The 13,444-nt window shown below is 41.6% G+C and overlaps 1 protein-coding gene across 1 annotated transcript in view; it reads right to left on the bottom strand.

Annotated features, from left to right (window-relative positions):
• The window catches only part of PLPPR5 (phospholipid phosphatase related 5), a 53,149-nt gene that overhangs the window by 24,819 nt on the left and 14,886 nt on the right, over positions 1 to 13,444 (bottom strand). The window contains exon 2 of the mRNA XM_077824691.1: positions 2,485 to 2,617. Coding sequence (XP_077680817.1) covers positions 2,485 to 2,617 — 133 coding nt within the window. The remainder of the gene's footprint in view (positions 1 to 2,484; positions 2,618 to 13,444) is intronic.

The raw sequence follows: 13,444 nt of genomic DNA, 5'->3' as shown, positions 1-13,444 counted from the left end.
ACAGCCTCGCAGGGGCACTGGAAGGCACCCGAAACTCCCAGCACCTTGGAGAAGTTCCAAGCACCTTGGTGCAGTATGCTCTTTCCTTTTGAAGGCTGCCTGCTTCACTAGCTCTTACGGTTGAGAAGAAGATCCTAGCTCTACCTCCTTCTAACCTTTTGGGCTAACTAGTGGTACTGGCACCTAGAGCATGGGGACTGCAACTTGCCTGGCCCCTGGGCAGCAGTGCAAGGGACAGTGGGCAGGCTCTTTCAGCTTTCCATCCAACACACCAGCTCAAGAACCAGGAAAGTCTGACATACTAGGCACCACACATTTTCCGACAAGCATCTCTTTTTCCCCTCAACTGTATAAACAGGCTGAAGTGATGAATTGTTTAATATAGCTGTACACAAGCCATCTTCAACTGTCTACCACTGGGTACCTTTCTGTACATGGCATGTTTATCAAAACATCAGCATAGCATGGTAAAGATCTATATAGGAGAAATTTATGCCAAAGGATTTATCATGAAACACATATCAGTGAAGTATTAGCCTTTTGTGTGCATTGTTTTATTAGTGTGAAAATATATGTATCTGCTTATTCAAAGGAAAGGCAGATTTGCTACTATTTGATGTGCATGTCATGTTTCTTACCATTCCTGCTGGGACCAGTAGCTAGCCCTGGAGGGAAGGACAATCTAGTGATTAGAACACTAGCCTAAGACTTGGCAGAATCTGGCCCAGACAGAGATTTCCTAGGCAAGTCATCTAAGCCTCTCTGTGTCCCAGTTCCCCATGCACAAATGGGGACAATATTACTTCCTTATCTGGCAGAGTGTTGTGACAATAAATGTATTAACAACTGTGAGCCACCTGGATACTACAGAGGAGAGGGTGGCAGAAGTACCTATGCTGCTAATGACCACTTTTCTTTTAGGTTTCAGAGTAGCACTCTTCTTTTAGACATCTCAGAAAAGCTTAGAAGAACCAGAATTATTTTTGAGGTGGCTTCGTACCTCTTAACTTCAGCGACAGTAAGTGGTGATGGTTACTGTTCCATACCAATGATCATTCATTTTGGATGGCTAGAAATCATTAAAAGGTGGATTGTGCCTCTGTGGGTTTGCATGGAAGGACTCCCTCAGTCCCCCAGGGGCACGCTGCCCCCCGATAGGTGGGAAGGTGACGAGAATGCATGGCTTTGGCCCCACCCCCTCACTGGCCTTAAAGAACAGTAAAATTTACTCCTTCCTACTCTCCCTGATTGCTCTTTGCTTCTGTGCACTCGAGGGCTCATTGAATGAGCAGGAGTGCAGGCACAGATTATACATGTCCCTACATAAAGAAACCAAGTAGGGGTAGCTTCCTTTGCACCATCCCTTCCCATCCCCATAGATCCATGCAAAGCCCCGGCACAGTCTGGTCCTTAATGATTTCTACAAGCCCAATATTATTGCTAGTACAAACCCGCTAACCAGCTGGAATGACCGGCTCTGATGTAAGATAGCGATGCCGCAGAAACTTTCAGGCTGTAAAGAATGGCACAGCTGTGCCCTCCCTTTACACATTAGGGCAATAAGGGAGGGATTATGCAACCCTGAGGCTTCACCTCCTGCTCAGGGCTGAGTCTTACAGACCCAACTGAGCCCTGCTATGGCATCTCCATATTTATTCAAAGGTTCCAAAAAGTGACATTTGGAAACTATTTTATGGATATTTTAAGTGGTATTTTTTTCCCCAATGAAAGATTACACTGCACTGAACAGCAGCAGTGAGATCCTGACTCTACTGAAGTCAATGGGAGTTTTGTTATTGACTTCAGTGAAGCCAGAGTTTCACCCTAGGGGTATAAAACTGTAATTCAGGCTTTGACTCAGTGAAGTAACTAAGCATGTGCTTAGCTTTAAGCACATGATTAAGTCCCACTGACTTCAAGTTGAGCATGTGTATATGCTTTGCTGCCAGCCAAGGTGAAGGTCCTAGGAGCTGAGATACCTCTGTACTCCCTGTCTGCAGTGGGCCTGGTCAGGCAATCTACCCTGCTGTAAGTCCGCTGACCATGTCTCTACCCCTCACTTGGCCTGCACCCAGTGCTGAATTTGTAATGAAAGAGGCCTGGGGCTCAAGCATTTAGGTTCCAGGGCTCAAGTAATTTTTTTACATTCATAACTGATGCAGCAAGCCCAGAAGTGCTGGGGCTATGAACTGTCAAGCCGAGAGGTGCCAGGGCTCAGCCCTGGCAAGCCCTGGCATAAATTAAGCACGGCCTGCACCCAATTCTTGCTATCTGTGCTGCTAATAATAACAACTGCTCACCCAAAACTCCCACTGGCTGCCCAAAAGAGCATTGCTAAGTCTACAGAGGAGTGCATACATGGGGAAGAAACCTGTTAGGATTATATGTGAAGCATTTGATGTTACATAAAATTTTTCCTCATTTGAAATCTTATGATGACTATTTGCGTTCATTAAACCATAAAAACATTAACTTAGCCCATACCAAGGAATCGGATGGTTCTGCGCACCAGTGGATTTATATAACAACAGTCTCCAGTTAATATGGTTTTTTCTTGGTTTTCAAAATCCCTTGTAGCTAGCTGTAGACAAAACACTGCAGTTTCTCCAATGATTATCTAAGGAGGGAAACAAAAGGGGAAGACATGGTACATCAGAGTTCAGCAAGCATAAATACGAATGATGTAGAGATGATTGTTTGTTTGGTTTGGGGGAGGGTTACAATAGGACAATACAAAAACAGAAACCCACATAAGTGACTCAAGTCCTGCACAGTTAATCTACTTGTGAAGGAAATATGCCATATAGCTTGTTTTAATTTATTTGCATAAAAATAGAGGTTAACTTTTCATAACAGAGACTTGGCACTTATACCCAGAACCCAGTTTTCAGGAAAAAAAAAATTGTTAGTCAAGAGCCATGAACTACATAATATCTGAAATATGCGTTAAAACATCAGGAGTGAAGGGCTGATGCCATGAGGTGCTGAACACTCAAATCCTATTGATTTCAATGGGCACTCAGCACCCCACAAGACTGGGCCCTAAATCATTTGATCACAGAGGAAACACTCACTCTAAAGCTTCTGTTCACATCAGGAATTGTTTGGCCACAGTAGTTATTTAAGTCTTACTGCCTATTTTGCTAAGTGAGTTTGTCAAGTTCGATATTAATTCAACAAAATGTAATTGCTGATATCTGAACACTCACTGGGTCCTGTTTCACACTTTACAGTCTGTACACGAAAGTGAATTTATATTTGAAATGCTTTTAGATCACACACTTTTCAGCTCTGTCAGTAAAAACTGAAAAACATTCAGAAACACTAACAAATGCCAAGTTGAAATTTAAAATAACCTTCATAAAGTGTACATCATTTTACTGTATGGCTATACACTGCTCTTGATTTGCATGTGTATATACAACTGAAGTTTTGTATACAGAGAACTGAAGTTTTATACCATGTACAGTATTGTGGGGGTAAGGATGGTCTAGTGAATGAAGCATAGGGTTGAGATACTGTAGACCAGTCTGCCAGGGCTCAGTTCACTATGTGATCTTAGGCAAACCATTTGACCTGTTTGCCCTCAGTTAACCCAGCTACATTAAGGGGATATCAATACTTATACCCATTTACACAGCACTTTGAGAACTTCGGATGAAAAGCAGTATACTGAGTGCCTTGCTATTAAATTCTGGAAACACAGCAACCCTTATTCAAAAACAATTCTGTATTATGGCCCAAATTTTTAGAAATCTTCACATAGGAAATAATCTTTTTTAAAATTATTCACAAAAGCATCACACCAGGGTATAAAGAAAACTGCAGGCAAATGCAATGACCGAGTTGAAGCCACAAACTAAATGTCACATTATCTGACTCAGTTATTATTTAGATTCCCTCAGAAAACTTTTGGCTAGAATAGATTGTGACATGGACCACTTACCCACACAGGGTAAGAAATGGCCTGTTTGTAATACTGTAGTCTAAATAACAAACAAACAAACAAACAACTCAGGAAGGCTACATGATTGGAATGGAGTGCAAAATTTGGTCAAATACACTGAACTTTGATTCTCTCTGATTGTAGAATCATAAGCCAGTCCAACTGCATACCTTTTAGATTAAACACAACAAATCCAGTACACAAGCTACCAAACTTCCTTCCTCTCCATTTTGATCTGATCCAAATTTTCTGCATCTGGGAAGTAAATTCCTTTCTATACTCCTTTTATCAAGTTCTGATTCAGAAACAGTGAAGCCCACGTGTGAAGTTTAACTCAACCTTGAAATCTAAGTTCATCAAAACAATGGCAATGATAAGAACTCAGCTTAACTCCTACAGCTTTCATGAAAAAAGCTTTAAATAAGTGGATGTGATGGCTGAAACCTCTTAAGATCTGTTATGTGCTTCACAGGTTTCACCCCACCCCCATGGAGAATAGAATAATCTAGGATTTAATATTAGACAGTTTGAACATATTGTACCAGGTTCTTCCCTCCGTTGTACCTGTGCCAATCCAAAGAGCCTCAGTGGAATTACTCCAAATTTCCACATTGTAACTAAGAGCAGTATCTGGCCCTTAGTATGAATTCCTTACATGTGCATGCCATGAGAAAGAATGCAGAACCTTCCGCTACTGCTTACAATGTCAAAGTTGCTTAGCATCTCCGAATCTGCTAATCCATGGGAGGCATAAATATGGGTTCCCCTTCTTGGTTTACAGGAAAACTGGGGCTTCTCAATGGGACAAACAGGCTTTCCAAGTATCTCATGTTTCTATGTGGGACAGGCGCCCTTGTCCACCACTTGCCAGCTTGCCTCTATTGGTTGTATCTGAGCCCTGACAAGCAGCAGTGATGGTTCTCCTGTTGCACCTCCTATCTCTGTTGGTAGGCCAGACAAAGACAAGTACTACCCATGGCATATTATGCAACAGTGAAATAAGTTATTCTGGTACTTGATGTGCCGTTTCGGGGGTCAGAATGTTTAAGCACTCTGCTGTAAGCAGAGCTGTTGTTGTGCAAGGCCCTGCTCTGTGCCCTCAGATATAACGTACAATGAGTGGAATAAGTCATTGTGCACAACAGGCAACCATGTGTGTTCCTCCAAGGCCTGATGCTGATGGATTTCTCCCAGAGTTTGGTGACAGAGCTCTGCTGGCAGCTCAGATAAGCTGTTCTTCCCTCCCTGCAGCCTTCTACATGGGCACGATTCTGCCCAGAATTCAGCCTCTAGTTGCTGCTAGAAGGTAATTCTCCTCTCAGATTCTCACAGCAGATCCTGGGCCAGATTCTGTTCCCCACTGCATCTTAGTACTGCACACATCCCTCGCCCCTACCATCTCCATGTGGGTAGCATCTCTACAGGGAAGGGGGCAAAGGGCCCATGACCTCACCACCTTCCTGCCTCTTTGGTGTGATTTGAATGCCCAGTACAGACTAAGAAGGAGCAATCACTGCAATCCCCGTAGTACAGAGGCTGCTACAGTGCCTAGCTTTGCATGGAAAAGATGTGTAATGGGAGGGTACGACAGAAGATTATCCCAAGTATATTGAATTAAATGTGATTATCTGTGTACTTTTTTTCCCCCAATAACTCCCCAAACGAAATTATTTTCCCTGATATTGTCCAAAGCCCAAAATGAAAAATTATGTTAAATAAATTAGTAATCCTGCTGTCCATGGGCCATGGTAGCATTGATACACTTATAGGGATACAAACATACTGAGAGTGATGAAAAAAATGACAGAGAAGATAGTAGCAGTATTCATTAGGTTGTTTTGTCTGAGACATGCTTGTTAGCTGGGACCACTAAAGGGAAGAGCACATTCAAGAATTCAGAGGTCAAGGATGGATTCTATAATTATTATAGTTATTGAAGAATGAATCCCAGATTTAGAAGAGACTGTTGAGATAAAATTATAATGTATAAGGTATCAGAAAAACAAGATGTGAATTTTCCAAACATAAGAAATTGTACACTAAATAAAATATTCACCATATATACATCTTTAAAAACCTTTAAGTGAAAATGCGGTTTACCTGGCTGTCTTAGTAGGGTTAGCAGGAGAAGGATGGCGCAAGTGATTAAGGGAACTAGCCTAGAATTTAGGAGACCTATGTTTAAGTCTCTTCTCTGCCGCAGCCTTCCTGTATGATCTTGGGCAAGTCACCCAGACTCTGTGCCTCAGTTTCCTATCTGTAAAACTACTTCTTCAACGCTTAGCCAGACAGTCGGCCATAGCGATTGTTCACCCTTTGGTCCATTACTGAGCAACTGCAAAGGCTTGACGGCCTGAGAATCCAACATTAGAACAGACCTGATGAACCCATGTAATAGTGGATCTGCCTCTGGACTCCCTTCACCCCTCAGTTGGTGGAATTTTATCCCAGATGTTACAAGCCACCCAGAGAACGGCATTTGCTGGAATGTCTTGTGGCATCCTTGTGACATGTCCAAAAACGTAAGGCGCCGCCTGTGGACAACAGCCCCAGTAGTCAGTAGACCAGAATGACCATAAGCTTCTGCATTACAGATGAAGTCATTCTACTTTATGCCCAGTATATGACATTGACATTTTGTATGGAAAGCCTCCAGCTTTGTTCAGTCTGTGTGGTGTACTGTTCATGTTTCGCAGCCGTATAAAAGTATGGGAAGGATACAGCTCGAATAAATCCTGAACTTGGTTGTCATACTAAGATGATGTTGATTCCATATCGGTTGTAAATGGCTCATGGAAGATGCTGTGATGCAAATCCGCGGGGGGAACCTCTATGTGAAAACTGGAGGAGTTGGTAAGTATAGAACCCAGATAGCAAATGCTGGAAACTGATTCAACGATTTCGTTGTTTAAAGAGATTGGAATCACAGGTGGACCTAGTCCTAGATTTTGCAGTATTTTCTTTGACCATGAAACATGGAGACCAATCTTATCTGATTCCTCCTCCATATGCTGGAGTGCCTCACAAAACCTGTTGGGGCTCTGTACTAAGAGAACAACGTCATCAGCGTAGTCAAGGTCTGTGAGCGAGAGATCACCAATCCCAATGCCTATGGACATGAAGGAATGCTGCATTATGAAATCTATTGCCTGACAAAAGAGTGCAGGGGCCAAGATGCAGCCCTGCCTGACACCAGGTACTGATTTAAAAGGTGCTGACATCTGGTTCCTCAGACGAACACGGGCAGTGGTTCCATTATGCAGCTCTCTAATCAAGTCCAGCACAGTGGTAGGGACACCTACACCCTTTAAGGTCTTCCATAACGCGACACGGTCTGCTGAATCAAATGCAGCCTTAAGATCAAGATACATCACGAGTTCAGGAAGCCCCTGCAGGTAGTGTATCTCCAACAACAAGCAAAAGGCCAAAATGGCATCTAATATGGACCTGTTCCTTGTCAAGCCTGACTGTTGGGGATGATGTTTCTGATGTAGCAAAGGCTCCAGGCATGCCAGCAGAACATGTACAAACACCTTCCCTGGAACTGAGAGCAAGGTGATCGGTCCGTAGCTCTTATATTCACTCTGTGGTCCTTTGTCTTTATAGAGTGAGATTACAATACTGTCCTTCCAGGCGATTGGCAGGGTTCCAGTTCTCCACATCAGACAAAAGATGGCCAGAAGTGATTCTGCTATCTGTAAAACTGGGATAGTGAGAGGGTGACCAGATAGCAAGTGTAAAAAATAGGGACAGGGGGTGGGGGGTAATAGGTGTCTGTATAAGAAAAAGCCCCCAAAATCGGGACTGTCCCTATAAAATCGGGACATCTGGTCACTCTAGATAGTGATAATTTCCTACCTCAGCAAAATGTTGTAATTAAAGGATTGTGAGGTACTCAGATACTAACATAATGAGAGTGATATAAAGCTGTAAGATAGATTGCAGAGGATATGTACATTACATGTTATGTTGCAAGCTTCATTATGAATACTAAGATCTCCACAAAGAGAGAGAGGCAGAGATATACATACTCAGGAAAAGAAGAATCAGCCAGAGAAAGGGCACCAGATGCTAACCCACAGGAACTTTGGAACAACCCACAAAGTTTCCTGCGGTGTGACCCATACTACGTCCAGTTCTTTAAATTGAGAGGAGGGAAGTCTAACAATATTACTTTCATTTAATATAACTTAATACCTTGTCTGTTTTCATGGCTGTTATGCACTGGTCCCACAGATTCAATAGTGTTCTACAATGTAAGTCCCTTTTCTGTTCACTTTTCAGGATGATTGTAGCATTTAACACATATTTCCTAGACTGGCTCCCACTGCCAAAATTATTTCCATTTTTTCTGCAGTAGTCATCTTCTGATACTATCTCCTAAACAATCCAAATCTTCTCAAGTCAGGTTGCACTGGTGCTCATCTGTCTTTCAGTTTTAGCATCATGTGTACATTTAGATATCTATTTTCTGTATCACCTTACCATTCATATGGTATATTCCGAACAGAGGTCCAAAATTCTGAACCCCTTTCTAACTTGGAAATATCACAATACACCTAGCTCACTCCAATTATTAGATCTAGACAGCTGTGACCTCGCTGGTTCTTCAATGTATTGGATAAAGAAGTAACCTTCTGCTAACTCCATAAACACTCACCCTTCTTTAGCATCCTCTACTGTTTACAACCTTGTAGATGAATTACTCTAGCACTAGGCTCCTGACATTCTAACAGACAGATTTTTCATGGACCACCTCCCCTCTCATTCACAGTTATTTGGTACAATCTCCTCTCTCATTCACGATTGCATAACACCCCTGGTTATACTTAGCAGGATTAAAAGAAGATTGAACATGTATGCAGATAAGAATATCTAATTATAATATTAGGAGATTAGAAGGAAATGGTTCTAGGAACAGAGTCTCCTGTCACTGCGTACTTTAGGATTTACTGAACCTCCCAATAAAGCATCACACAGTACCCAGTGTATGTGACAGGACACTAGACTACACAGACCAATGTTTTGATCCACCATGTCAATTCTTATGTTTATGTTCCAATTACAGCAATTGCTCACATGAAAAAATAATTCTGGGAAAATATTTATGTAGGTGACACGTTCTTTAATGTGCTAAATGTTTTGTCCTTCCTGAAAATATGCTGTCTACTTCTGCTCCTCATTTCATTCCTCTCTCCTACCAGTTCTGTTTGTCTCAGCTGGAAACAATGGGCCTGATTCAAAACCCAGTGAAGTCACTAGGAGCCTTTTCATTGACTTCAACAGGAGTGTACCTAATGACAGACAGCACCACATGGTCCACTAAGAGCTGCTTGCCCACCTGAAAGAGTTCCCCAAATCAACCTGGTCCAGAGACCAGCGCACAAGAACCTCATGCCTGAATTCACAAGTCCTGCTTTTCTTCCAGAAAGAATTAATTTGTGAGAGGAAAAAGCCCAAGATAAAAAGTTTAAGTGAAGATGGATGAGAGGAATGTTTCTCTCTAGTATGTTTTTTGTGGGAGAAATAACTTCAGCAAAATGTGAGTCTTATTGAAACCAATGTGAGGGCCTGCAAGATAAGAGTTTTTCACAGAAAGGGCTGCAGGACTGAGGGGTTTGTCTTGTTGCTGATCTGCCTTCAGATTTGTTTCCTTAAAATAAAACAAGATGGTGTTGCATTTCTGGCCAGCATTCACCTCCAAGTGACATCAACATCCTATAGAGCATGCAAAATCTAGCAGCATAAGTTGTGGTGCTTAGTGATTTTGTAGACTAGCTCTACAATCTCCTTTAAACTAAAATTGGCTTATGAGGTGACAGCCCTGGCAGGAAAACAGTAGCAATATCAAGTTCATTATGCAGAGCTTTCCCTTGAGGCCATTTTCTTTGTGGTTTCCTCATTCTCATTCCTTCTTGCTTGTTTAAGCTGACTGAGAAAGTCACCGCTAGTTTCCTCCTAAACACATTTTCTATTGTAAATATGACCAAAAGGTTGGAGAAAAAAATCCTTCTGAAGGAAATGTATCTGTTGTTAATTACACAGAGAATAATCCACCTGGCATTCAGCATGTAGAAATACAATCACATTGAGTAACCACTCAGCATGTTTTGTGAGAGGACAAAACAGAATGCAACAATTTATCAGTAAATGAGCAGCAAGGAAAACTTGGAAAATATCCTTAATTTTCAGTGTGGTTCCCTATCCATAATTAGGAAGGGGGTCAGTTCAATGCATTTAAAGTTACCACTGACAAAACAGTAGTATATAAAATTAGATTTGTAAATATTAGCAGCTTTTGCACAATTTTTATAATGTAGAAAAATGTAGGGTGCATGTCCGTCAGTAAATTAGCTATTTCTAACACTATTAAATGCTCTTTATCTCACTTTATGATAAATGGTATGGTTAGTCATTATGTAAAAACAGTGAAAGCTGTTCATTTCATACAAATTTTACTCCTGCTTATATGTGAAAAATGCATATTAATCAGACATTTTATAACCAGACGTCTTCAAGGGAATGCTATGAGAAAGCACTTTATAAAATAAAGTAACCAGCTTTGTCACTCAGCCCTCAGCCTTTGAATTACAATAATTTGTTAGGCTTTTGTATTTCAGCAGCACGAAACAGAATCTTTTGAAGGACATTGTGGCTAAAAGCTTTCTTATTCTGATCTTTTGTACTTATCTGTGAGTACCCTCCCGTTCCCTATGGAATGTTTATATGGCCCCAGAGGTGAGTCCTCTGCATAGTAGATTATGCTTCCAACACGGGAAATGCATCACCTGGGGCCAGAGTTCAGACACATAAAAGACCGTTTTTAGATATGGTTATGGGGATTTAGATTTAGGCTATTTCTAATGCCGTTATGAGAATCTCCTTTACATGACCATCACATAAGGGAAGAGTGTAAGTCTTGATCTGAAATGTACACAACATGGGCTAGGTGTTGAGATGCTAATGCCTGATCATGCAGAGGTGGAGAGGTGAACAATACGCCCCTGTGTGCAAGGAGCAGCCTTGGAGAGATTCTGCCTGTCTGAGGAATAATCTCTCTGCTACTCCTCTTCCAACAGTGTAGCTCTGCACTACCTCCCCTACTCAAGGCTCTGAATTAAAAGGCACAGTCTAGCCCTCTGTAGTGTTGTGTCACAAAAAAGGCAGCATCCAGTGGTCTGTTTTGCATGGAAACTCCTTGGATGAACAGGAAATGGATAAAACACTATGGAATCACTATGGAGATGCTCCTACTATTGCTATTTGGGGCTGCTCTCTTAAAATTATCACTGGTACAGCTGCATGTTGCTGGGACAAGGAGCATATTCGGCAATGTCACACTACAAGCGGCAGAATAGATCATCATGCCACTGCTCACCTTCCTCACCAGTTCTATTTGTAGAGGGACTTGGGGTTGATTATCAGTTGTCATTACCACTTAATCAATGTAAATGGGACTCAGAGAAAGGCATGAATGCTGCAATTCATTGCTACACCAAGTTAACATTGGGGGATATTGGGAAACGGGGTGATTGAATGCAAAATTGGTAGGATGCAAAGATTTGTTTGTGCCCAATAAAGTGCATTGGTGACATTGTTCTAGACATGCTTAACTATGCAAACCTATCAGCCATGTAATATTAACAAGCTGCAGGCTAAAACAGTGTTCAGCAATTGGAAAACTGAAGGGCTAATCTCCTCCAGGCTCACAGATGTCTTATAAAGTTGTCCATGTTCAATCAAGTATGAACACCTCATCCTAAATGTAAAATATCAGTAAAGACATTAGATTAGTAGTGTTGGCTTTTCAAAGGGTTTCTGATATTTGTAAAGTGATGTCAGTCTGGTTAGGCCCCACAATGTATCTTTCTTATGAGAAGGTAAATGCCATGCAGTATAGCTGGAGCATGCCTTTGGGTCTGATCCTCAGTCCACTGAAGTCAATGGCAAAGCTCCCATTAAGAGAGCTGATGCAAGATCTCCCCCTTTACCTGTTGGGCCAGATCCTTGCCTCCAAGACAGCCCCTTTGTGCTGATTTGACTGTGCAGAGAAGTCATAAGCTTTTGTATCATATGGGGCAGTAGTTTGTCTCCTTATGTCTCTTGCACATGGTGTAAGAGACATTCATCATTAAGCATAATTCCTACATTTAGGATATTTACACACACACACACCCCGCCGTAGCAATTTCCAACAGCTATGTTCCTTTATATTTCCTTAAACCTTACTTGATCTACACATCTGTAATCCCTTATTTATGCTTAAATTTAAATGGCAAAATTCATGCTATACTATCTTCCACAGTGCCTGAGCTGTCTTAACAGGTACTGGGCATACAAACAGTATGTCTTTGAAAATCGTGGTGACAAATTAACTGGGGAATTTGTAACTTACATGCTGCTGCCATGTTCTGTGTGCTCTCAACGTTTGGTGGGAGATAGAAATTCTGAATCTCCTGCCTCTCATCCTGTCCTCAATTCGCACCAGCTTCTCCCCAGTCCAACCAAAACTGAACAGAAATCATGGGGTGACAACTTTCTCTCCCCTCCCCATGAGTCCTTGTCCAATGCTTTGATAATGGTGGTACTTCCTGCTTCAACAGTGCCATTGACTTGCAGCTTGCCAGAAACTAATTTCAGTAACTCTGCAGGATTTTGGACATTGCCTATCCTCCACCTGTTCTAATGCTCCAATTTTCTCAAGAAGAGGAAAAACAAAGCACTTCTGGGATTCCTGAATATCACTGCCTAGTGTGTTTAAGAGGGTAGAGCTGGTGCCTCTAGTGATTTACCTGGGAACTAGTGAGTCTCTGGTGTGACCTTTCCTGGATGGAACTGCTGCCTGAACTTATATATTTTGCAGATTTTGGGCTAGATCATCTCGTCCTTACTCAAGCCATTGAGATTGAAGGATCAGACCCTGTATCATTATTAACACATTATGCTCTAATATTGGAATTAAACAAATGATGCTGCCCATCTGACTGATGTTTGTCACTAGTGTTGCTTTGGCTTTTCATGCCAGACAAATGCATCTGCAAAGCCTATATTTATACTTCCTCTTGGCTCCTATTTGTCACTGTAAGTTATTATTTGAGCCACGATTGCAAAGAAGCTTAAATAAAACTAAATAAAAAAAGTCACCATTTTGCAAAATGTCGTCTCTATCTTCTGAACAATGGAACTGCTTCCTTTGAAGCTACGCATCTAGCACCGCTCTAATTATAAGTGCCTCTGTATAAAACTCTCTCCTTTCACACATATCTTAAGGCTACTGTCTAATTACCAACCCAATATATCTATCTTTCTCCTGTGAAGTCAACGATAAACCTCCCAATGAGTTCAATGGGAAGAGGATTGGCCCCTAAATCATTTTGCAATTAGGGTTGAGATAGGCACTTCAAATAAAATGTGGGGTTGAACCATGAATTCTAGAAATGAATGCTGTCCCAAAAACGAGCTGAAGTAATGCCAGCAAAGCATACTGATAAAGGGCTA

This window comes from Eretmochelys imbricata, chromosome 8 (genome assembly GCF_965152235.1).
Source record: "Eretmochelys imbricata isolate rEreImb1 chromosome 8, rEreImb1.hap1, whole genome shotgun sequence".
In the NCBI taxonomy this organism is placed as follows: Eukaryota; Metazoa; Chordata; order Testudines; family Cheloniidae; genus Eretmochelys; species Eretmochelys imbricata.
Note: the sequence above shows the minus strand (reverse complement) of the source record. Positions and strands in the feature narration are given on the sequence as shown.